The 24,204-nt window shown below is 46.0% G+C and overlaps 1 protein-coding gene across 1 annotated transcript in view; it reads left to right on the forward strand.

Moving 5' to 3' along the window:
- Positions 1–24,204, forward strand: part of tango6 (transport and golgi organization 6 homolog (Drosophila)) — a 106,729-nt gene that overhangs the window by 67,482 nt on the left and 15,043 nt on the right. Inside the window, exons 15-16 of the mRNA XM_041191717.1 lie at positions 11,288–11,440; positions 13,213–13,364. Coding sequence (XP_041047651.1) covers positions 11,288–11,440; positions 13,213–13,364 — 305 coding nt within the window. The remainder of the gene's footprint in view (positions 1–11,287; positions 11,441–13,212; positions 13,365–24,204) is intronic.

Consider the following 24,204-nt stretch of genomic DNA (forward strand, 5'->3'; position numbering starts at 1 on the left):
CCCCTGCCCCTCACTCTCTCCCCCTGCCCCTCACTCTCTCCCCCTGCCCCTCACTCTCTCCCCCGCCCCTCACTCTCTCCCCCGCCCCTCACTCTCTCCCCCTGCCCCTCACTCTCTCCCCCTGCCCTTTCTCTAGCCCGCGCGCTCTCCCTCTCCCCCTCGCGCTCTCCCTCTCCCCCTCACGCTCTCCCTCTCCCCCTCGCGCTCTCCCTCTCCCCTTGGCGCTCTCCGTCTCCCCTTGGCGCTCTCCCTCTCCCCTTGGCGCTCTCCCTCTCCCCCTCGCGCTCTCCCTCTCCCCCGCGCGCTCTCCCTCTCCCCCTCGCGCTCTCCCTCTCCCCTTGGCGCTCTCCCTCTCCCCCTCGCGCTCTCCCTCTCCCCCTCTCCCCCTCGCGCTCTCCCTCTCCCCTTGGCGCTCTCCCTCTCCCCTTGGCGCTCTCCCTCTCCCCTTGGCGCTCTCCCTCTCCCCTTGGCGCTCTCCCTCTCCCCTTGGCGCTCTCCCTCTCCCCCTCGCGCTCTCCCTCTCCCCCTCGCGCTCTCCCTCTCCCCCTCACGCTCTCCCTCTCCCCCTCGCGCTCTCCCTCTCCCCCTCGCGCTCTCCCTCTCCCCTTGGCGCTCTCCCTCTCCCCCTCACGCTTTCTCTTTCTCTCCCTGCCCCTGTGCGCTCCCTCTCCCTGCCCTCACACTCTCTCTCTCTCCCTGCCCCTCGTGCTCTCTCTCTCTCCCTGCCCCTCGTGCTCTCTCTCTCTCCCAGCCCCTCGCGCGCTCTCTCTCCCTGCCCCTCGTGATCTCTCTCTCTCCCTCTCCCTGCCCCCGCACTCTCTCTCTCTCCCTGCCCCTTGCGCTCTCTCTCTCCATCTCCCTGCCCCTCATGCTCTCTCTCTCTCTCTCTCTCCCCTGCCCCTCACGTGCTCTCTCTCCCTGCCCCACGCACTCTCTCTCTCTCTCTCTCTCTGCCCCACGCACTCTCTCTCTCCCTGCCCCTCACGTGCTCTCTCTCCCTGCCCCACGCTCTCTCTTTCTCTCCCTGCCCCTCACACTCTCTATCCCTCTCTCCTTCCCTGCCCCTCGCGTTCTCTCTCTCTCCCTCCCTGCCCCACGCCCTCCCTCCCTCTCGCCCCTGGGCCCCTCCTGGCTTGGAACTTAGTTTAAAACATACCTTTGCACTGTTTGACGCTTGTCCAATTAGAGTAGTTTCTCTCGCATTTGCTGCTGATAGGCTCACTAGTGAGTTGGACAAACCTGTTTTCAAGATTTCAGCTTCTTACTATTCCAGCTGTGTGTATGTATCCCACCCATTGCATGCAAGACAGAATGGATCTGAGTTTAACCCTGGCGTTGCAGCTTGGCTTGTGCACAGAGTAGACTATTATGGGTTGTTTCTTTTTCTGTGAGCAGGTTCTCAATAATCTGATGGAGCAAAGCAGAGAAATCTTATCAGTTTGAAGAAAGGGTGGGAGGGCATCAAAATCCATTTCACAGTCACTTTTTTGATGCATTTAATGTCCAGCATTCTCTGAATTTCCGACCAATTTCTTGTTCTTCAAACTGTAAGATGGACAACACCCTGTTCTAACTCTGAATAAACAGACTTAATGATTAATTAACTTTCATCAAAAAAGCCCTCTTAGAGATGAGAGCAGTTCGACCCCGCAATTCAGTGGAAGGACCAGTAATCTTGCTTATTTTATCAATAGTGTCTGTTGTTCAATCTCAGTGAGGCCTGAAGGAGTTGCCTGCAGTCTGTGTTTCCCTGAGGCTGGGAGGATTATATTTCAGTTTGAAGTAACAATTTAATCTAGAAACTTCTATCATGTGGATTACCTGAAAAACAAGCCTGTATTTATGGTGAAGGTTTGGGTGGTTTTGGAATATTTCTTCTGGGAGCTGGAATTCCGTTTAGTCCTGATATGTGGCTATTACAAACTACAATTCCCAGCATTCGCTGCAAACTGCCAAGAGAAGTATGAGGGAGTTCAGTTAATGTGGGATTGTTCTCCTTGGAGCAGAGAAAGTTAAGGGGAAACTTAATCAAGATATTTGATATTATCAGATGTTTTGATAGAATAAATGCAAAGAAACTGTTCCAGTGGCTGAAAACTTGGTAACCAGAGTCGAGATGAGAATTGTTTTTACACAATGAGTTGTGTGATCTGGGATGCACTGCCTGAAGGGACAGTGGAAACAGGTATAACAATAATTTCCAAAAGAAAATTGGCTAAATAATTAAAGGGGAATGTTTATGTAGTTATGGGGAAAAAGCTGGGAAGTGAATAGCTCTTTCCAAGAGCCAGCACAGGGCGATTGGCCGAGAGTCCCCTTTCTGTAGTGTATGATTATATGAAGAAGTGCTGTTTTATACAATGCAAAGCACATGGTCTGACTGCTGCTTACACAGAATCATCTCCTGGATCAGTCAGTTCCAGGGAGCAGGAAGCACTGAAGCTGCCTACTGTTGGTATATCATTTTGTATCTGGGATGCACAAGCGAAATGTCCTGGGCTCTGCCTCTGGTCTGCACTGCAATAGCTCCTCTGAGCTGAGGACATGAGCTGGGTTGTATTGAAATTCAGCTGGAGTCCTACTCCTGCCTACTGGAACATGCACATATGTGGAAATTGGGTGAGAATAACATTAGGTACAACTGTGGTGATCTTATGGATCAAATAGCCCACCATCACTTAGTCTAGACTCTGTGAGAACTGGGGCCATGGGGTGGCCAACACTGTCAAACTGTGAATCTTGCAGAGGAGGAGCTGGGGAAGATAGACAATAGTGTTGAGCTGTGAGATTGGGGCAGAGGAGGAGGAACAACTGCCGAGGGAAGAGGTTTGGTGTAGCAGTTGCAGACTTAACACAGACAAGTCGTAACAGGCCTCACCTAGACTCTTCAAACGAATTGGACTTCCAAGAGTTAAATTATAAGGAGAGATTACACAAACTAGAGTTTGTAAAACATTATTCATGGGATGTGGACCTCGCTGGCTAGGCCAGCATTTATTGCCCATCCCTAGTTGCCCTTGTTCAGAGGAAATTTTTTAAGAGCCAACCACATTGCTTTTGGTCTGGAGTCACATGTAGGCCAGACCAGGTAGGAACAGCAAATTTCCTTCCCTAAAGGACATTAGGGAACCAGATTGGTTTTAAAAACCAATCAATGTTCGTTTCATGGCCATCATTAGACTTTTAATTCCAGATTTTTATTGAATTCAATTTTCACCATCTGCCTTGGTGGGATTCGAACCTGGATCCCCAGAGCATTACCCTGGGTCAATGAATTACTAGTCTAGTTACAATACCACTAATCCACTGTCTCTCCAGAATATGTTAAAGGATTGATTTGATATAAGTTTTCATTATATTAAAAAGACAGGTGGGTCGGATAGAATTCCAGGGATGAGGAACATCAGTTACATTTGGAGAAGCTGGGACTGTTTTCCTTGGAAAAGAGAAGATTCAGCAGAGATTTGATAGAGGTTTTCAAATAATGAGGGGTCTGCACAGAGTAAGTAGGGAGAAATTGTTCCCATTAGGGAAAGTATCGAGAACCAGAGGACACTGATTTAGGTTGATTGGCAAATGAAACATTGGCAACATGAAAAAATTTTATTTGCAACAAGTGGTTAGAATCTGTAATGAAGTACCTGGGAGTAATAGAGTGAGATGAAGAGAGGTAGGAGGAGGCTCAGGTGGAGCATAAACGTTGGATCTCTTTGGTTGGATGACCTGTTTTTGTACTTAAATTCTGTTTGAAAGGATAGATTGCTGCACCGATGTGACTTTTCTTTTGGGAATTGAGAGAGTGATCCTCATCATTGTGTCAAATAGCCAACAAGAAACTGAGATGCAATATTTTATTCTGCTAGAGAGGCAGTACAGATGTCATATAACATGAGCAGAGAGAAAAAGAGGGTCCAGTCAATACACAGTCTACCCAGAGAATGAAGGTTTAATCAGCATACATCATGCAGGCAGAGCAGATTTCATCCTTAGAAAGAATGTATCATCCTTGGAGGGAGTACAGCATAGATTTGCCAGAATGACAGCTGATCTCCAAGAGTTAAATTATGAGCGGGGAGGTTGGTTGCATTTCCTGGAACTTAAAAGTTTAAGGGGTGACTTGATCATTTTTTTAAAGATATTAAAGGGAACAGGCAGAGTATATAGTGTCATGGACTGAGTTTGTGTTTTATTGTTGTCTGTGATCAAAGTATTCAAATGTATGAGCTTAGTGTGTTTTCTTGCCCTCGGAATGAGTTGTCCCAAGCAGCAAACTTTTGCACCTTTAAAAATGAAGAAGCTTATTTATTAGCACACACTTGTCTCCGAGGTTTAAACACCACATCTTATACACACTATCTCACACACAAATATTAGATACAGATGAAGATAAAAACAAAACAATTACAATCTGGAATTATTTCAGTCTCTGTCATAGCAGGCCTATAGTTTCTTGGATGAATTGATGCTTTAGCTGGATTGGAGGTCTTGTAAAAGCAGAGGATTCTCAGTAAGCTTCAAGGCTTCTTGAAGTTGAATTGCCAGAAGGCCAGCTCTTAGGTGAACTTGAAGTTGGGACAGGTTGGGGAAAGGACCCTTTTCCCACTTTTGAGGTATAGCTGTATATTACCTGGACTGTTAGTTATCTTGCAGCTGGTTTAATGGCTTAAGGTGTTTCTGAAGCTATCTGTCTCAGAACAGCTTCTGCTGTTAGATTTTTAAAGTGCCTTTTGCACTTTTTAGGAACCCTCATCCATGGGCAAGATGAGGTTTCCAACAGTAAATAAAAATAACATTTTAAAAAATTTTACATCTCATTCATAATGTGTCCCTGCTCATGTGACAGAGTCACATGAGGGACATATTTTTTGACATTGAAAATTTTTTTATTTTTGTTTTTCAGAACTCTTCATCTCTCTGAAGCAGCTCTGTGCCTCAGGGAGCTTTTCCAGCGTGCCCCTGTGTCCATGCGTCAAGTTCCCCACTCACCCTCCTCCCCCACCCCGGCACAGGCAGTGCTGAGCGCTGCAGCACGCGTTTCACGCTGGGCGGGCCTTAATTGGCCAGCGTGAAATTACAGTCCAGCCCCGATCACGGGTGGCGGTTGGCTTTCTGCCTGTACCCGCCCAGCCTGCCCGATAAGGGCAAAATTCTGCCCTAGGTATTTATTTGAGTTTCAGGATTGTCTGGAGCTGGATACTGCCAAGTCACATGACATTCTCCATCTTAAACAGCTTTTGGTATCCACTTTTAAAAATATAGCTTTAAAGTTTGTAATAGCGTCATGCCTGTTGTGGGCATGCCAATAGTGAGAAACTCTTTCTGCTGTTGTGGAGTCTAGGACTAGTGAGCATAGTGTCAAATTGGAGCCAGATCTTTCAGGAGTAAAATTAGGAAGCATTTCTACAGATAAAGAGTGGTAGAAATTTGGAACTCTCTCATGTAAAGAGTAGTTGGTATTAGGTCAGTTAATTATAAATCTGAGGTGGATAATGATGAGTTCTAAGGTTTTGAAATTCTAGGAAACGGAATTCAAGTAGGAAGGGGAACGATGAGTGTTTGATTTCAACACTGCCTTCAGGTAGAGTGAAGTGTGTAAACTCTTTCTCTCGGATCTCCCATTATGCCCTCTCCAAACTCACCTTGACCATTAGACTCATGTCCTGCTCTCAACCCCCATTCCCACTAAACTTCTGAACACCCAACTTCCTTTCCTGGCCCCACAGTTACTGTCCCCCTTCCTTTCAGAACCATTGCCTTCATACCCCCATCCTCAACACCTGGGTCTTTGAAAACTAGCTCCAAGTTCCATCTCCTCTGCAAAGTTCATGTCCATCTTTCCATATTTAACTTTCCATTCAGGTTTCCACCCCTGCCACACCATAACCCTGTGACTGTGACCTTGCCCTCATCCTCACTGTAGTCTTTGACATGGTGAACTATACTCAATTGTTTGCAATCTTTTTGTCTCATTTGACCCATCTGAAATTGCTTTCCTAAAGCTCTCTGTCTCTGTACCTGTCCCCTTTTTAGGCCTTAAAACTATCTCATTGACCTCTTTGCTTCTTTGACTTGGTGTCAATTTTTGCTTGATTGCGCTGCTGTTGTGGGATGTTGTATATTAAAAGTGCTGAATAAAAGTATATTATAGGAAGAGCATTTACAACCTAGGAGGATAAGTGGGGAACATCCAGAACAGCACTAAGCATGGGAGCAAATGAAGACATATCCATAAGTTTGTGGTAGAAAGGCAGAGACTCTTCTGATTGGGAACAGCTTTCAGATCATTCCGAATACGGCTTTGGGTAGAGTTAAGAATTTGAGGGACGGGATGGGTTTGGTGGGAAGAAATGGGAAAAGGCAAACAGAGCTCATTGGAACTGAAAGAGCTGCCGAGTTTCATTTAGAAACAACGATTGAGAATTGTTCTACTTAATGATGAGGTTAAACAGGTGGGTGAAGGAAAGGGGAATGAAGGGATTTGGCAACTAATGGGAACAGGATCAGAACTACTGGTCATGTAGAAGTTAACCACCAACATGTACAGATGGGCCAAATGGTCTGCTACTTTGTTGAAATTACTATGCTTGCTGGCCAGTGACTGACTCCAAGATGATGGCTTGGCCTTCAAATGTTGGTGCTCTGATCAATAAAGAACACAGGTCTCAAGCTTTAGCAATTAGATCATGACTGATCTGTACCTCAACTACATTTGTACCCAAAGAATTCTGCATTTCCATCACCCTTTTTGTGAAAAGGTGAATCCTGATTTCCCCCTCTGAATTGCCTGGCTATAATTTTAAATCCTTTTTCTGGATTTCCCCACCAGAGGCAATCATTTCTCTATATCCACACTATCAAATCCTTTTAGCATTTTTAAACACCCCAAGTAGACTTCTGCTTGACCTTCTAAACTTAAGGAATTACAACCTAAGTGTTTAATATTATAACTTCTTTAAATTACTTCCTGGGATGGTGAAATTTCTCTGCAATTATGTGTAATTTATGACCAATTGCGCAAAACCGGGCTTCCTTCGAGTCTCAACAGCAACTCCTATTTATCTTAATTTTTCCAGACACCTACACGTACTTTTCAAGTAACTAACTAAACACATTCATTGAGGAACTGCTTTGATCCCCCTGTTTAAATATTGAGGTCACTTTTGTTGTGCAATATCAGTTCACTGAGTTTATGTTGTTTTCCTTTTGTTTTCCTGAATCTTGTGCTGATCTGTTTGGAGCATGAAACACCTTCCATTTCAGCAACTGAGTATCATCATCCCATCAGTCCCAATGTTCAAGAAGGCAGCTCACCACCAGCATTCTTTTTTATTATTCATCCAGGGGATGTGGGCTTCCCTGGCTGGGCCAGCATTTATTGCCCATCCTTAGTTTCCTTTGAGAATGTGATGGTGAGCTGCCTCCTTGAACTGCTGCAGTCCACGTGGTGCAGGTACAGCCACAGTGCTGTTAGCGAGGGGGTTCCAGTTTTGACCCAACGACAGTAAAGGAACAGTGATATATTTCCAAGTCAGGATGGTGAGTGGCTGGGAGGGGAATCTCCAGGTGGTGGTGTTCCCATGTGTCTACTGCCTTTGTCCTTCTGGTGGTAGTGGTCTTGGGTTTGGAAGATGCTGTCGAAGGAGCCTTGGTGAATTCCTGCAGTACATCTTGTAGGTGGCACACACTCCTGCCTTTTTGCATTGATGGTAGAGGAAGTAAATGTTTGTGGATGTGGTGCCAATCAAGCAGGCTGCTTTGTCCGAGATGGTGTCAAGCTTCATGAGTGTTGTGGGAGCTGAACTCATCCACGCAAGTGGGGAGTATTGCATCACACTCCTGACTTGTGCCTTGTAGATTGTGGACAGGCTTTGGGGAGTCAGAAGGTGGGTTACTCATCACAGGATTCCTAGCCTCTGACCTGCTCTTGTAGCCACAGTATTTATATAGCTAGTTCAGTTCAGTTTCTGGTCAGTGGTAACCCACAGGATGTTGATAGACGGGGATTCAGTGATGGTAATGCCATTGAACATCAAGGGGCGATGGTTGGATTCTCTCTTGTTGGAAATGGTCATTGTCTGACACTTGTGTGGCACGAATGTTACTTGTCACTTGTCAGCCCAAGCCTGGATATTGTCCAGGTCTTGCTGCATTTGGGTGTGGACTGCTTCAGTAGCTGAACATTGTGCAATCATCAGCAAACATCCCCACTTCTGACCTTATGATGGAAGGAAGGTCACTGATGAAGCAGCTGAAGATGGTTGGGCTGAGTACACTACCCTGAGGAACTCCTGCAGTAATGTCCTGGAGCTAAGATGACTGACCTCCAACAACCACAACCATCTTCCTTTGTGCTAGGTATGACTCCAACCAGCGGATAGTTTTCTCCCTGATTCCAATTGACTCCAGTTTTGCTAGAGCTCCTTGATGCCACACTCGGTCAAATGTGGCCTTGATGTCAAGGGCAGTCACTCTCACCTCACCTCTGGAGTTCAGCTCTTTTGTCCACGTTTGAACCAAGGCTGTAATGAGGTCAGGAACTGAGTGGCCCTGGCAGAACCCAAACTGGACATCAGTGAACAGGCCATTGCTAAGCAAGTGCCACTCGATAGCACTGTTGATCACCCCTTCTATTACTTTACTGATGTTTGAGAGTAGACTGATGGGGCAGTAATTGGCCAGGTTGGATACAGGACATACCTGGGCAATTTTCCACATAGCCGGGTAGATACCAATGTTGTAGCTCTACTGGAACAGCTTGGATAGGAGCGGGGCAAGTTCTGGAGCACAAGTCTTCAGTACTATTGCCGGAATATTGTCAGGGCCCATGACCTTTGCAGTATCCAGTGCCTTCAGTCCTTTCTTGATATCATGTGGAGTTCATCAAATTGGCTGAAGACTGGCATCTGTGATGCTGGGGACCTCCGGAGGAGGAGGCTGAGATGGATCATCCACTTGGAACTTCTGGCTGAAGATTGTTGCGAATGCCTCAGCCTTATCTTTTGCACTGCTGTGCTGGGCTCTTCCATTATTGAGGATGGGGGATACTTGTGGAGCCTCCTCCTCCATTGAGTTGTTTAATTGTCCACCACCATTCACAACTGGATGTGGCAGGACTGCAGAGCTTAGATCTGATCTGTTGGTTGTGGGATCTCTTAGCTCTGTCCATCACTTGCTGCTTATGCTGTTTGGCATGCAGTAGTCCTGTGTTATAGCTTCACCAGGTTGACACCTCATTTTTAGGTGTGCCTGGTACTGCTCCTGGCATGCCCTCCTTCACTCTTCATTGAACCAGGTTTGATCCCCTGGTAGATAATGGTAGAGGGGGGATATGCTGGACCATGAGGTTACAGATTGTGTTCAAGTATAATTCTGCTGCTGCTGATGGCCCACAGCACCTCATGGATGCCCAGTCTTGAGTTATTCGTTCTGTTCGAAATTTAGGTGGTAGTGCCACACAACACGAAAGTGTCCACAATGTGAAGGTCGGACCGGTCACTCGTATTGATACTGTCATGGACAGATGCATCTGTGGCAGGCAGGTTGGTAAGGATGAGGTCAAGTATGTTTTTCCCTCTTGTTGGTTCCCTCACCACCTGTCCCAGATGCAGTCTAGCAGCTGTGTCTTTTAGGACATGGCCAGCTTGTGCAGTAGTGGTGCTACTGAGCCACTCTTGGTGATGGACATTGAAGTCCCCCACCCAGAGAACAATCTGCACCCTTGCTACCCTCAGTGCTTCCTCCAAGTGATGTTCAACATGGAGGAGCACTGATTCATCAGCTGAGGGAGGGTGGTACGTGGTAATCTGCAAGAGGTTTCCTTGCCCATGTTTGACCTGATGCTGTGAGACTTCATGGGGTCCGGAGTCGATGTTGAGGACTCCCAGGGCAACACCCTCCGGACTCTTTACCACTGTGCTGCCACCGCTGCTATGTCTGTCCTGCCGGTGGGACAGGACATACCCAGGGATAGTGATGGTGATGTCTGGGGCCTTATCTGTAAGGTATGATTCAGTGAGGCTGACTATGTCAGGCTGTTGCTTGACTAGTCTGTGAGACAGCTCTCCCAATTTTGGCACTAGCCCCCAGATATTAGTAACTTTGACTTTGCAGAGTCGACAGAGCTGCAATTGCTGTTGTTGTTTCCGGTGCCTAGGTCAATGCGGTGTTGTCTGTCTGGTTTCATTCCCTTTTTGTGACTTTGTAGCAGTTTGTTACAACTGAGGGGCTTGCTAGGCCATTTAAGAGTCAACCACATTGCTGTGGGTCTGGAGTCACATGTAGGCCAGACCAGGTAAGGATGACAGATTTCCTTCCCTAAAGGACATTAGTGAACCAGATGGGTTTTTACAACAATTGGCAATGGTTTCATGGTCATCATTAGACTTTTAATTCCAGATATTTATTGAATTCAAATTCCACCATCTGCCATGACGGGATTTGAACCCAGGTCCCCAGAGCATTACCCTGGGTCTGGATTACTAGTCCAGCGACAATAACACTATGCCTCCCCTCAAGAGCAATTAAGAATGGGCAATAACTGCTGGCCTAGCCAGCAACGCCCACACCCCATGAACAAATAAAAATAAATCAGCTACAGCATGGTGTACAGCTCCTGCTACACTGTCCCAACACAAAGTCGAAGGGCAGGTACACGGGTTACATACAGAGTAAAGCTCCTTGTACACCTGTCCTGTCAAACATTCCCAGGACAGGTTTCAGCATGGGGTTAGATACAGAATAGAGCCCTCTCTACTCCTACTGCTAGTAGGTAGTCTATCATCTCAACTGTTGGAGGAGCATTTGATCCAACTCCAAGAAGTGAGGAGACAGAACCTTTCTTACTCACTGTTCAGCCTCACAACTGGCCTGACAAGTTTTGTTTCCCAGGCTGAAGCTTAATGTATAACCCAAATGTGAACTGAAGGTCAATTTTTTTCAAATTTGTTCTTTCATGGGATGGTGGGTGTTGCTGGCAAAGGCAGCATTTGTTTCCCATCTTGAACTCAGTGGCTTGCTAGGCCATTATAGTCAACCACATTACTGTGGATCTGGAATTGCATGTAGGCGAGACCAGGTAAGGATGACCGATTTCCTGCAGTGAACTAGATGGGTTTTTAAACAGCATTGATAATAGCTTCATGGTCACTGTTACTGATTTTATTAATTAAATTCAAATTGCACCAGCTGCCAGGGTGGGATTTAAATCCGTATCCCCAGAGCATTAGCCTGGGCCTCTGCATTGCTAGTCCAGTGACATTACCATTACGCCACTGCCTCCTCTGCACAGGTCTGTCAGCACTGTCGGACGTGTATCCAGCCCAGATCCTGCCGCGGCTACTGGACGAATACCAGACGTCACCACAAGGAGCTGAGAAAACGAGGTGCGTGGAGATGCGGATGAAGATGGGAGAGGTTCTGATGCGAAGTACAAGAGCATTGGGTGAGTGGGAATTGATTATCGGGGCTAATACCAACTCATGGTAACAATGTACAGGTTTCTGTGGAGGAGTTGGAATATGCAAATTTCCCAAGCTCAGCCACTGTCAGCAGGACAGTCAGAGCTGTTGTTGCTGCCCAAGATTATTATTCTCTGATTCCAATCCCTGTCTCTGGCAGTATTTAAATGATGAAAAGTTAGTAACAGCGCTCCACAGAGACTTTTTGTTATTTGTTCAAGGGATTTGAGTATCGCTGGCTAGACAAACATTTATTGCTTATCCCTAATTGCCCTTGAGAAGGTGGTGAGGAACCGTCACCTGCATCGACTGCAGTCCATGTGGTGTCAGTAAACCCACAGTGCTGTTAGGGAGAGAGTTCCAAGATTTTGACCCAGTGAATGTGAAGGAACAGTGATTATAGCTCCAGCTCAGGGCGATGAGTGGCTTAGAAGGGAGCTTGCAGCTGGTGGTGTTCCCATGTGTCTGCTGCCCTCGTCTTAGGTGGTACAGATGGAAGGCTGTTGAAGGAGCCTTGACAAGTTGCTGAAGATGTAGATGTACACTGCAGCCACTCTGATTAAGGTGATGAATGCTGTTCAAGCAGGCTATTACATCTTGGGTGCTGTTGAGCTTCTTGAGTTTTGTTGGAGCTGCACTCATCCTCAGTAATGGATGAGCATGGCAGGTTTGGGGTTAAGCTACTTAAGCTGTTTAAATTTTAGCATAATTAAATCAGTGCATTGTCAAGCCTCCTACAAACATCGGGGGCCAAATTAACATTCAACTATTGCAGCATGACAGCACCATGGGTTCCAAGGTTTAAGTTTAATAATGAGTGAGCAAATGGCCTGAGCCAGATATCTCTCATCTAGAGCTGTGAGATCCTGTTGCAGTTATCTCTGATTGCATTCAATGTACAAAACCATTGATCTCAGTGGTTAGTGATCTCTTCACTCACTGACAGAAGAGAAGTTATTTCTAAGATCAATCTAAGAATTGAACACATCATGTGTACATTGCAGCAGCAGAACTGAGACAGGAGGTGTCAACTGGCCATGGTAATGATAGCTGCTTCTTATCAGTGTTCTCCCCAGTCCTCACAAAGAAGCCTTTGTCTTTCCCTAGCCCAGAACATGGCCACCAAATCATCACTCTAACCCAATGTCGATGGCAACTGAAAAATCCCATCTGTTCCAACATTTTGTTCATTCATAGGATATGAGCATCGTTGGCAAGGCTGGTGTTTATTACCCATCCCTAATTGCCCCTGAGATGGTGGTGGTGAGCCGCCGCCTTGAACTGCTGCAGTCCATGTAGTGTAGATGCAAACACAGTGCTGTTAGAAAGGGAGTTCTAGAATTACACTGTGGTTACTGTAACTGATTCAGCTTTCTGCTCTCTCTTGCTGTCTCTTTCCCCGTCTCTCTCTTTCACCCCTCACTCCCCACTCCTCCCTTTCCCTCCCCCGCACTCGCATCACCCCCCTTTCTCCTCCCTCCCTCCCCGTGACCCCTCAACTTTCTCGCCCCCACCCTTTCTTCTTTCTACCACCCTCACCCGGGCGTCTCCCCTCTCTCTTTCTCCATGGCCCCTCTCTCCCTCACCCGCCCCCTTGACACCCCCCCCCCCTTTCTCCTTTCTATCACCTGCTCCCCCACCCTTTCTCCCTGTCCCTCCCCCATGGCCCTGCTCTCTCTCTCTTTCCCCTGTGGCCCCACTCTCTCTCACTTTCTACCACCCCCCCCCCCCCCCCACCCCGCCTTCCTCTCTCTAGGTGAGATAGCTTCACATTATCGTGATCCATTATTCCGGGTGTTTTTGATGGGGACTCGAGATTCGGATAGCACAATGAGGGCCAGTAGCCTGTCAAACCTGGGGGAGCTCTGTCAGTGTCTGGACTTCGCTCTAGGATCAGTTGTTCATGAGGTAAGCATAAGGCTCAGGATGTGGAAATGAATAAAACCTCTTGTATCTTAAAACCTTTTTCTTATTGACGTTGACTAAGCATTGTATCGTTCCTAATGTCACTCTTGTTCCTGTACATTTGACATAACCATAAGGCCAAGACCAGACTCCTGATCCCATCTCCAGCTCCCTCAGTGCTCCCTGTGCCCATGCTTGAAAAACCTCAAGATTGTGGGAGGATCCAATGTAGGAGCTGCTAAACCCAAACAGTGCAACTGAATCAGTGCGTCTCCGTTAATTTGCCTTTTCTCCTTCTCGTGGCAAGTGCATTAAAGAGAGAGAGAGGGGGGCCAAAATCCAGGGACACTTTACGTCAAGTAATGACAGAAATATTTAAAAGACCAAATTGGGGACCAGTGATCAAGCAGCACACTCAACTCTGGGTCCTTTGTTAGCTGTTCTAGACATTAGAGCACACAATCCTGGCTGATTCCAATGCAGTACTGAGGGAATGCTGCCCTTGAGTGCTGACTCTGATGGATGTAAAATACCACACTGCCTTGAAGAGGAGCCATGGAGTTCTCCCTGGTGAATTGACCAACACCTAAAATAGATTAAAAGCAAAATACTGCAGGTGCTGGAAATCTGAAACAAAAAAAATGCTGGAAAAACTCAGCAGGTCTGACAGCATCTGTGGAGAGCAAAACAGAGTTAACGTTTCGAGTCCATATGACTTCTTCAGAGCTAAAGGGAAGTAGAAATGTGGTGAAATATATAATGTTTAAGGGGGACGGAACAGGTGAAGCTGGATAGAAGGCCAGTGATAGGTTGAGGCAAAGGAGAGATTGCGAAAGATGTCATAAACAGAAGGTCAAGGGGTGTTAATAGCGGTGGTGCTGGCTAAAGGAGGTGCTAATGGTGACATTAAGAGTGCAAGGCAGAACGTGATAATGGCAGGACCAGGGTAAGCACTCTGGAAAGTAACAGATGGCCCGAGTGGGGGTGGGGTGGGGGGAGAAGACGGTGGTGGGAAAAAAGATCAAAAAGGCTAAAAGCTGAGGATAAAACAATGAATAAAAATGGAAATGACCTGACCCATCTCCTGCGCCTCTGCCTTCACACCTTCCTCTCCCTCCTAAAACCATGATAGGGTCCCCCTTGTGCTCACTTTTCACCCCATCAACCTCCGCATTCAAAGGATCATCCGGCAGCATTCCATAGGGACCGTTCCCTTCGGGATAGCCTGGTCCACTCCTCCATCACCCCCTACACCTCAACCCCCTCCCACGACACCTTCACATGCAACCACAGAAGGTGCAACACCTGCCCCTTTACTTCTCCCCTCCTCACCGTCCAAGGGCCCAAACACTCCTTTCAAGTGAAGGAGCATTTCACTTGCACTTCCCTCAATTTAGTTTACTGCGTTCGCTGTTCCCAATGCAGTTTCCTCTACATTGGAGAGACCAAACCCAGACTGGGTGACCGCTTTGCAGAACACCTTCGGTCTGTCCGCAAGCATGACCCAGACATTCCTGTCATTTCAACCTTCATCCTTGCCATTTCAACACCCCACCCTGCTCTCATGCCCACATGTCCGTCCTTGGCCTGCTGTATTGTTCCAGTGAAGCTCAACGCAAACTGGAGGAACAGCACCTCATCTTCCGACCAGGCACTTTACAGCCTTGCAGATTTAACATTGAATTCAACAACTTCAGATTATGAACTCCCTCCCCCATCCTCATCCCTTTTGATCCCCTGTTTTCAAATATTTATTAATTTTTATATATTTCCCCCCCACCTATTCTATTATTATTATTCTAAAAATTTGTTTCCAGTCATTGTTTTACTCCTACCTTTTAGCCTATTTCAACCTTTTTCCCACATCGTCCCCTCCTCCGACCCCACCCCCACTAGGGCCATTTGTCACTTGCTCGTCCTTTCTACTGTTAATGTCACCATTAGTACCTCCTTTAGCCAGTATCACCACCATCAACACCCCTTCGACCTTCTGTTTATGACATCTTTTGCAATCTCTCCTTTGCCTCCACCTATCACTGGCCTTCTATCCAGCTTCACCTGTCCCACCTCCCTTAAACAGTGTATATTTCACCACATTTTTACTTCTCTTTAGCTCTGAAGAAGAGTCATATGGACTCAGAACGTTAACTGCGTTCCTCTCCGCAGATGCTGTCAGACCTGCTGAGTTTTTCCAGCAAATTTTGTTTTTGTTTCAGATTTCCAGCATCCGCAGTAATTTGCTTTTGACTTTGTCTAATCCCGTTGACATTTTCTAAGTGTCCTGTTATCACATCCTTTATAATAAACTCGAGCATTTTCTCTACTACTAATGTTAGGCTAACTGGGCTGTATTTCGCTGTTTTCTCCCTCTCTGCTTTTTTAAATAGTGAGGTTACATTTGCCATCCTCCAATCTGCTGGGACTGTTCCAGAGCCTATAGAATTTTGGAAGATGACAACCAGCACATCAGCTATTTCTGTAGCCACCTCCTTTATTACCCTGGCATGTAGATTATTAGGCCTTGGGGATTTATTGGCTTTCAGTCCCATTAATTTCTCCAGCACTATTGTTTTAGTAATACTAAGTTCCTTCAATTCCTCCTCCTCCTCTCTAGATCCTTGGCTCTCTGGAATTTCTGTGAAGTTATTTGTCTTCTTCCATGAAGACAGAGCTAAAATAGTTGTTTAATTGGTCTGCCATTTCCTTGTTTTCTGTTATAAATTCTCCCTTTTTGGACTATAAGGGACCTACATTTCTCTTCATTTATTTTTATTTTTACATACTTATAGAAGGTTTTACAGTCCGCTTTTATGTTCCCTGCAAGTTGAAGAGGTAGAATTCATTGTGGGTCAGTTCGCTGTCTTCACTGCATTCCCCACAGGTCCTGACTTGTAAACTTACAACTTCAATGTGAGATCCCTTCCCTTCCGGTCCCACTGACCTTTCCGATCTGCAGCCAACCTGCATTGCTGATCCACCACATCACCACGTGTGTGTAAGAGAAGCCGTTCCATATCTTTAGGCTGCCATTTTACTTTAGAACGATGGGAAGATGCAAGATCAGATTTGATTCTCGATCTTTCCCTTTATCCACACTCATTACACCAAACTGAAATATACAAAGCACTCAATTTCACTGACTCCCCATAAATACATGGGGAGGCGGTGGCATAGTGATATTGTCACTGGAGCAGTATTCCTGGAACCCAGGGTAATCCTCTGGGGACTCGGGTTCAAATCCCACCATGGCAAATGGTAAAATTTGAATTAAAAGTCAGATGATGACTACCAAACCATGACCAATTGTTGTAAAAACCCATCTGGTTCACTAACGTCATTTAGGGCAGGATATCTGCTGTCCTTATCTAGTCTGGCCTACATGTGACTCCTGAAGCAGAGAAGTTACACTCTCCGATCCTGCAATGACCACAGAGGCCATTGAAGAGGAGAAGTTACACACTCCGGTCCCGCAACGACCACAGAGACTCAGGCTTCCTTTTAACCAGTTTTACCCAAGCATATGCAAGGGAGCCACAATCATTCCTAAGAATGAAGACCCAGCTCCCAGAATGATTACATTTCATTCCTTTTGTCCTTTTTCTTAGCATAACACATTTGAGAACATTTGAATACATCCAATCAGTAACCGACACACCAGTCCCATGCTAACTCTATCCTATTGAGTACATAAACATGTGATTTTGCTGACCAATTATTCTAAAGGATGTATACATAATTATATTATCCAATCAGAATTAAAACACATACGCAAAGACCATGGTTCTCACAACTCAAGACTCTTTGTCCATTGTTCATCTTTTCATATCTAAGCTAAAACCATTTGCCCTCCCTTTGTCTGAGGGTTGAGCATATTTAATCTAACTTTATGCCACGTGTTAACTTCAGTCTCGCTCTCAAGGTTTCACCGCATCATTGCACCACTTGAATTGTCCTGCCTAACAGAGGCTGTCCTCCCTGTTACTGGACATTAGCTCATCTCTTGACTTCTGTGTAAATCACACAAAAACTCAAAGCCTCTTTGTGTGCACTGTCCATCTGGTTATCCTCAACTGTTAATATGTTTAGCATCAATGGCTGCATGGAGATTTTAAGTATGTTCAGCAAATTCTTACTGTGTTCTATATATATATAAAATATTTAATTCCCCCCTAACACTCCAGACCCACAGCAATGTGGTTGACTCTTAAGGGAATTTAGGGATGGGCAATAAATGCTGGCCTAGCCAGTGACACCCACATCCCATGAATGAATTTTTTAAAAATCTGTTCTAAATCAATAGTGAATGAAGGAGCCTCTTTATTCTTCTTGTTTGATCTTTGCTGCACTGTCTGCCCTCAATCAGTTGGCTCACAGCAGCCTGGCAAGTTATTGAGTTTTTGATAGATTCAAGGGAATCGATGCCAAGGTGGCCCAGGTGGAATGTAATGGTCCAGACTCTCTAGTTGTGCAGTAATTGGGATGGATTTGTGGGTCAAATGCAGCAGCAGCTGGAACACATCAGTATTCTGTAACAATGTGTTGTCATAATCTCTCGTGCTGTTGCTGCGTTAGGGATATTTTATTACTGAGGCTGCATCTTTCGCTGCCTTCAAGAATCAGAAATTCCATTCTTGTGGCAGAAAGTCAGGCTCTTGCTGGAGGTCACTGCACTGCGAGTTACTTCAGGCTGTAACTGGCAGATTGGAATTGCAATATTGATTAGAACGGAGGCAAGATTTAGTAGGATAGCTACGGGAGAGTGTGAGACTGCCCAACAACATTGCCACACTCCCCCATGACTGGCACTGGCACACACCATGTCGTGTCAATCACACCATAATGGCTATTGGTCAGTGGGCAGAACATCGGAAAGAATTTTTCATACCCTATTCTAGGCACGCTTGAGGAGATTGACACCCCCTACTCTGCCCCAGAACTACCTCAATCCAGACTGGTGGTGTTTTGCAGCAGTCAGCCCTGTACAGGCTGTGATCTTCCTGGCCACTCAAACAGTGAATGTGCAGTAGGATTGTGGACTCTGACAGCATAGAGGAGTCCCAGGTCCTTAAATACCAAGCAGTGAGCCTGATGTCAGCCTCCTACAAATACTTCTCATTTACAGTGCAACTCACCAGCAGTGTCAGGGACTGCAGTGACCTAGGTGCACTAATCATATACCTGCCTCTGTCGAGCAGTGTCATTGATATGTTTGTGATGGTTGCCAGTCTTGGCTCTAAGTCAATCTTCAGTTCCAAAATGTGACCATAAAATTAAGGTTGACACATCCCTGCAGCACTGAGGGAGTGCTGTACTGTCTGAGGATACCACATTTCAGGAAATGTTAATCTGAGACCCTGTCTGCCTCTTGAGAATGGACATTAAAGATCCCATGACATGTTCAAAGAAGAGCAGAGAAGCTCTCCCTTTCTTTTGGCCAATATTTTTCCCACAAACAATATTTGGTCATATTGCTGTTGTCGGATTTTGTTGTGCTTAAATTGGCTGCTGCATTTCCTACATTGCCATAATGACAATATTTCAGTCGTGCTTTGGCATGTCCTGACTTTATGGCGATTGCTTCCAAGATGACTCCTAGGCAGTTAGCTCCTGAGGGAGCTCCTCACTGTACAAGTCTTTTTTTTTAACACATTCTTGAGATGTAAACATTTTTGGCATGGTCAATGTTTATTGCCCATCCCTAATCCCTTTGAGCCACCTAACTGTGGCCACCAGCTATCTATTGCTTTTTCTCCCCCAATTCCTCTCTCATACTGTTTAAGTCCCCCTGATTTGAACAGTAGGTGCTTCCACTTCTGCTTTTCTTTTTAGTTTCTTTCTCTTTACCTCTCTTAGATCCCTCTCTTCATGCCTTATTTCACTTCCCCACTTTCGGGTACTCCACCCTCCTACTTCCCCAATCCAACCCTCCTGGACCTTCCTGCTCTCTTGCTGCTTTCCCAGGCTTGACTCCCTTTTAGATAAGCCAACAACTTCCCTCTGTGCCTCCTCCAAAAGGCTCATTATGAGTAGCAAGCCCAATTGCCCCATCCTACTCTCAGATAGTGCGCCTGCTGCAGTCTAATCTCCTTCCTGTCCAACTCACTCTTCCCACTGCTAAGTTTGTAGAATATGCCTCACCAGGCCTCTCCGCATCTCCCTCCAGAATGTCTGTTCACTTGTGAAGAAGACGACCCTTGTAATCCGTGAATTTATTGTGGAAGACTGTATTGCCATTGTGGCCTTCATGGGAACCTGGCTGAGGGATGATGACACCTTTCTCCTTAATGAAGCCTCCCTGCCTGGCGACATCTCCCACCACTTACCCCATCAAAACTTTTGAGGTGGCAGTGTGCTGCTTATTACTAGAATCAAAACTTAGTCTATCCCCTTACTCCTTTCTTCCTTTGAGCACCTTGTCTTGTTCCATCTTTCTCACCTCTCATTTAAAACCCTCATTCTCTACTGCCCTCCCATATCACTAAGATATTTTCTGTGGGATTTCCTCCCACAGCCTCTACTGAATAACTTCTCGTCCTCAGTGATTTCAATCTCCATCTCTACTCATGTTCTCTCTCCTCTGAGTTCACTGCCTTCATATCCTTCCTTAATCTCTCCCGCCATGTAAACTCCCCATGGACCTTGCCATCTTACTAGTCGCATTGTAGTTATCACATTCGAACATATGAATTAGCAGCAGTAGGCCACTCCACCCCTCAAGCCTTCCCCGTCATTCATGGCTGTTCTGATTTTAACTTCAGCTTCACATTCCCACCTACCCCTGATAACCTTTCACCCCCTTGCTTATCAAGAATCTGTTTACCTCCGCCTTGAAGATGTTCAAGGACTCTGCCTCAACCACCTTTTGAGGAAGAGAATTCCAAAGTGTCTCAACCATCTGAGAGAAAAAAAAATTCTTCGTCTCTGTCCTAAACGGGCGACCCCTTATTTTTAAACAGTGATCCCTAGTTCGAGGTTCTCCCACATCCTCTCCACATCCACCCTGTCAAGACCCCTCAGGATCTTTTATGTCTCAGTCAAGTCGTTTCTTATTCTTCTAAATTCCAGTGGATGAAAGCCTAGTCTGCCCAGCCTTTCCTCACAAGACAACCTGCTCATTCCAGGAGTTAATCTAGTAAACCTTCGGTGAACTGCTTCGAATGCATTTACATGCTTCCTTAAATATACAGTATTCCAGATGTGGTTTCACTAGTGCCCTGTACAACTAAAGCATAACCTCCCTATTCTTGTATTCAATTCCCCTCACAATAAACAATAACATTCTATTAGCTTTACTAATTACCTGCATACTAGCCTTTTGTGATTCATGCATTAGGACACCCAGGTCCCTTTGCACCTCAGAGCTCTGCAATCTCTCACCGTTTATATAATAGGCTTCTTTCTATGTTGTCCAGTTTAGCAGGATGAATCTCTCATTTTCCCACATGATACTCCATTTGCCAGGTCTTTTGCCCACTCACTTAATCCTTCTATATCCTTCTGTAGCCTCCTTACATCCTCTTTACAACTTACTTTACTACCTATCTTTGTGTCATCAGCAAATTTAGTTAAATTTAAATTTTTAAATCACAGTTAAGGTCATCTCTACTTCCTTAAATTGGTCTCCACCCACATCTCCAGTACTCCTCACAACCCTACCTTCTGTATCCACCTCCAGGAAAAAATATCCCATAATTCACTTGCAACTGTACTGCAAAATCCCCATTGTTTAGCCTTTATTCCTCTATTTGCCACATTTCTGCAGTGACTGATTTGCTTAGCCACACCCTCAATTTCCACATTTAATGCTCTAGTTCTCAATAAAATCATTTCTCTCTCTCACCCTGGCTGTCCTCCCAATATGGCCTTCACCCCTGCCTCCTTAAATCCAAGGGATTTGAATGGATATGGTAACCAACTGGTTTAGCCATTCACCAAGAGATCTGGATGGATCACAGGGAGCACAATCAGGACCTGCTCTCAGCTGCTGAAACCACTCACTATTCCAGGAGCATACTGGAATGCAAAGATAACTCACAACTTTTTCTCTACTGCAAACTATCTTGTTAAACCTCTCTCCCCTGAAGCCCGCACCCTCACCTCCAACAATAAATGTGAGGAGCTCCTGGTCTTCTTTGTTACTAAGCCAAGATCATCCGATCTGCTGCCTCGGCCATGTCCTTCCCTCCCACTAGTCCACCTGATCAAATTTCCTCTAAGGCTGCTCCCTGCTCTGACCCTGAACTTATATCCTTTTATTAGTTTCTCTCCTATTTCTGCTCATGCTCTCTCTGAGCTTCTCTTGTCCATGAGACCCACCTCCTTTTCCCTCGATCCTATTCCCATTAAACTGCTGACCATACAGCTTCCCCTCCTGGTTCCCATGTTAACAATATCGTTAACCATATATTAATATCGCCCTCAGATGTTGTTCCTTTCACCTTTAAATCTGTTTGATCATCCCTTGCAAAAAACCTATCCTCGCTCCTGGTTTGCGCCCCCCACCCACATTCTTGCTAACTACTGCCCCATTCCCAACTTCCCTTTCCTCTGAAGGAAAGTTGAGGGAAGTGGTGACATAGTGGTAATGTTACTCGACTAACAATCCAGAGCCCTAGGTTAATGCTTTGGGGACATGGGTTCGAATCCCACCATGGCAGTTGGTGGAATTTAAATTTAGTCAATAAATCTGGAATTAGTCTCAGTAATAGTGACCATGAAACCATTGTTGAAAAAAACCCATCTGGTTCACTAATGTCCTTTAGGGAAGGAAATCTGCCGTCCTTACCTGGTCTGGCCTACATGTGACTCCAGACCCGCAGCAATGTGGTTGGCTCTTAACGGCCCTCTGAAGTGGCTTAGCAAGCCAATCAGTTATATCAAAACCTCTACAAAGTCTACAGAAAGGAATGAAACTGTACGGATCATCCGGCATCGACCTAGGCACTCGAAGTGACAATGGCAAACCTAGTCCTGTCGACCCTGCAAACCATAGAAAAGTTATGGTACAGAGGGAGGCCATTCAGCCCATCATGTCTGCGCCAGCTGAAAAAACGAGTCATCCATTTTAATCCCACCTTCCAATATCCGTTCCGTAGCCTTGACCTTACAGCACTTCAGGTACCTTTTCGATGAGTTGAGGGTTTCTGCCTCAACCACCAACTTAGGCAGCGAATTCCAGCCACGCACCACCCTCTGCGTGAACAAGTTTTTCCTCATGTCCCCTCTAATCCTTCTACCAACACCTTAAATCGATGCCCCCTGGTAATTGACCCCTCAGATAGGGGAAACAAGTCTTTACTGTCTACCCTGTCTCAGCTCCTCATAAAATCTCTCCTCATTCCTGCATTTTTCAAGCTCTGGCAACATTCTTGTAAATCTCCTCTACACTCTCTCAATTATGTCTTTCCTGTAATGTGACCAGAACAGTGTACACAACTCCAGCTGTGGCCTAACCCGCATTTTATGCATTCCAGCATTACATCCCTGCTTTTGTATTTGATACCTCGTCCAGTAAAGGACAGTATTCCATATGCTTTCTTTACCACTATGCACCTGCCCTGCCACCTTCAGAGGCCTGTGGACATGCACTCCAAGGTCTCTTATCTCTTCAACCCCTCTCAAATCCTCCTGTTTATTGAATATTCCCTTGCTTTGTTTGCTCTCCCAAACTGCATTGCCTCACACTTTTCTGGATTGAATTCCATTTGCCACTTTTCTGCCCACTCTACCAAAGTCCTCCTTACTAACAGCTGGGGGCTTGTGCCAAAATTGGGAGAGCTGTCTCAGATTAGCCAAGCAACAGCCTGATATAGTCATCCTCACAGAATCATACCTTACAGATAATAACCCAGAGAGCACTATCATCATCCTGAGTATGTCCTGTCCCACTGACAGGACAGACCTAGCAGAGGTGGCAGCACAGTGGTGTGCAGTCAGGAGGGAGTTTCCCTGAGCATTCTCAACATCCATTCTGGATCCATGAAGTCTCATGGTATCGGGTCAAACATGGGCAAGGAAACATCCTGCTGATTACTACCTAACACCTGCCCTCAGCTGATGAATCAGTGCTCCTCCATGTTGAACATCAGTTGGAGGAAGCACTCAGGGTGGCAAGGGCACAGAATGTATTCAGAGTGGGGGAATTCAATGTCCACCATCACAAGTGGCTCTGTATCACCACTACTGACCGAGCTGGCCAAGTCCTAAAGGACATAGCTGCTAGACTGGGTCTACAGCAGGTAGTGAGGGAACCAGCAAGAGGGGAAAAACCTACTTGACCTCGTCCTCACCAACCTACCTGCCGCAGGTGCACCTGTCCATGACACAATCGGTAGGAATGACCACCGCACAGTCATTGTGGAGACGAAGTCCCTCTTCACATTAAGGATACCCTCTATTGTGTTGTGTGGCACTATCACCGTGCTAAATGGGATAGATTTTGAACAGATCAAGCAACTCAAGACTGGGCATCCTTGAGGCACTGTGGACCATCAGCAGCAGCAGAATTTTACTTGAACACAGTCTGTAACCTCATCACCCGGCATATCCCCCACTCTACCATTACCCTCAAGCCAGGGTATCAACCCTGGTTCAATGAAGAGTGCAGGAGGGCATGCCAGAAGCAGCACCAGGCATACCTAAAAATGAGGTGTCAACCTGGTGACGTTATAACACAGGACTACTTGCATGTCAAACAGCGAAAACGGCAAGTGATAAGTCAGGTCTAAGCAATCCCACAATCAACGGATCAAATCTAATCTCTGCAGTCCTACTACATCCAGTCATGAATGCTGGTGGACAATTAAACAGCAGGAGAAGGAGGCTACACAAATATCCTTGTCCT

Source organism: Carcharodon carcharias, chromosome 7 (assembly GCF_017639515.1).
Source record: "Carcharodon carcharias isolate sCarCar2 chromosome 7, sCarCar2.pri, whole genome shotgun sequence".
NCBI classification, from domain to species: Eukaryota; Metazoa; Chordata; class Chondrichthyes; order Lamniformes; family Lamnidae; genus Carcharodon; species Carcharodon carcharias.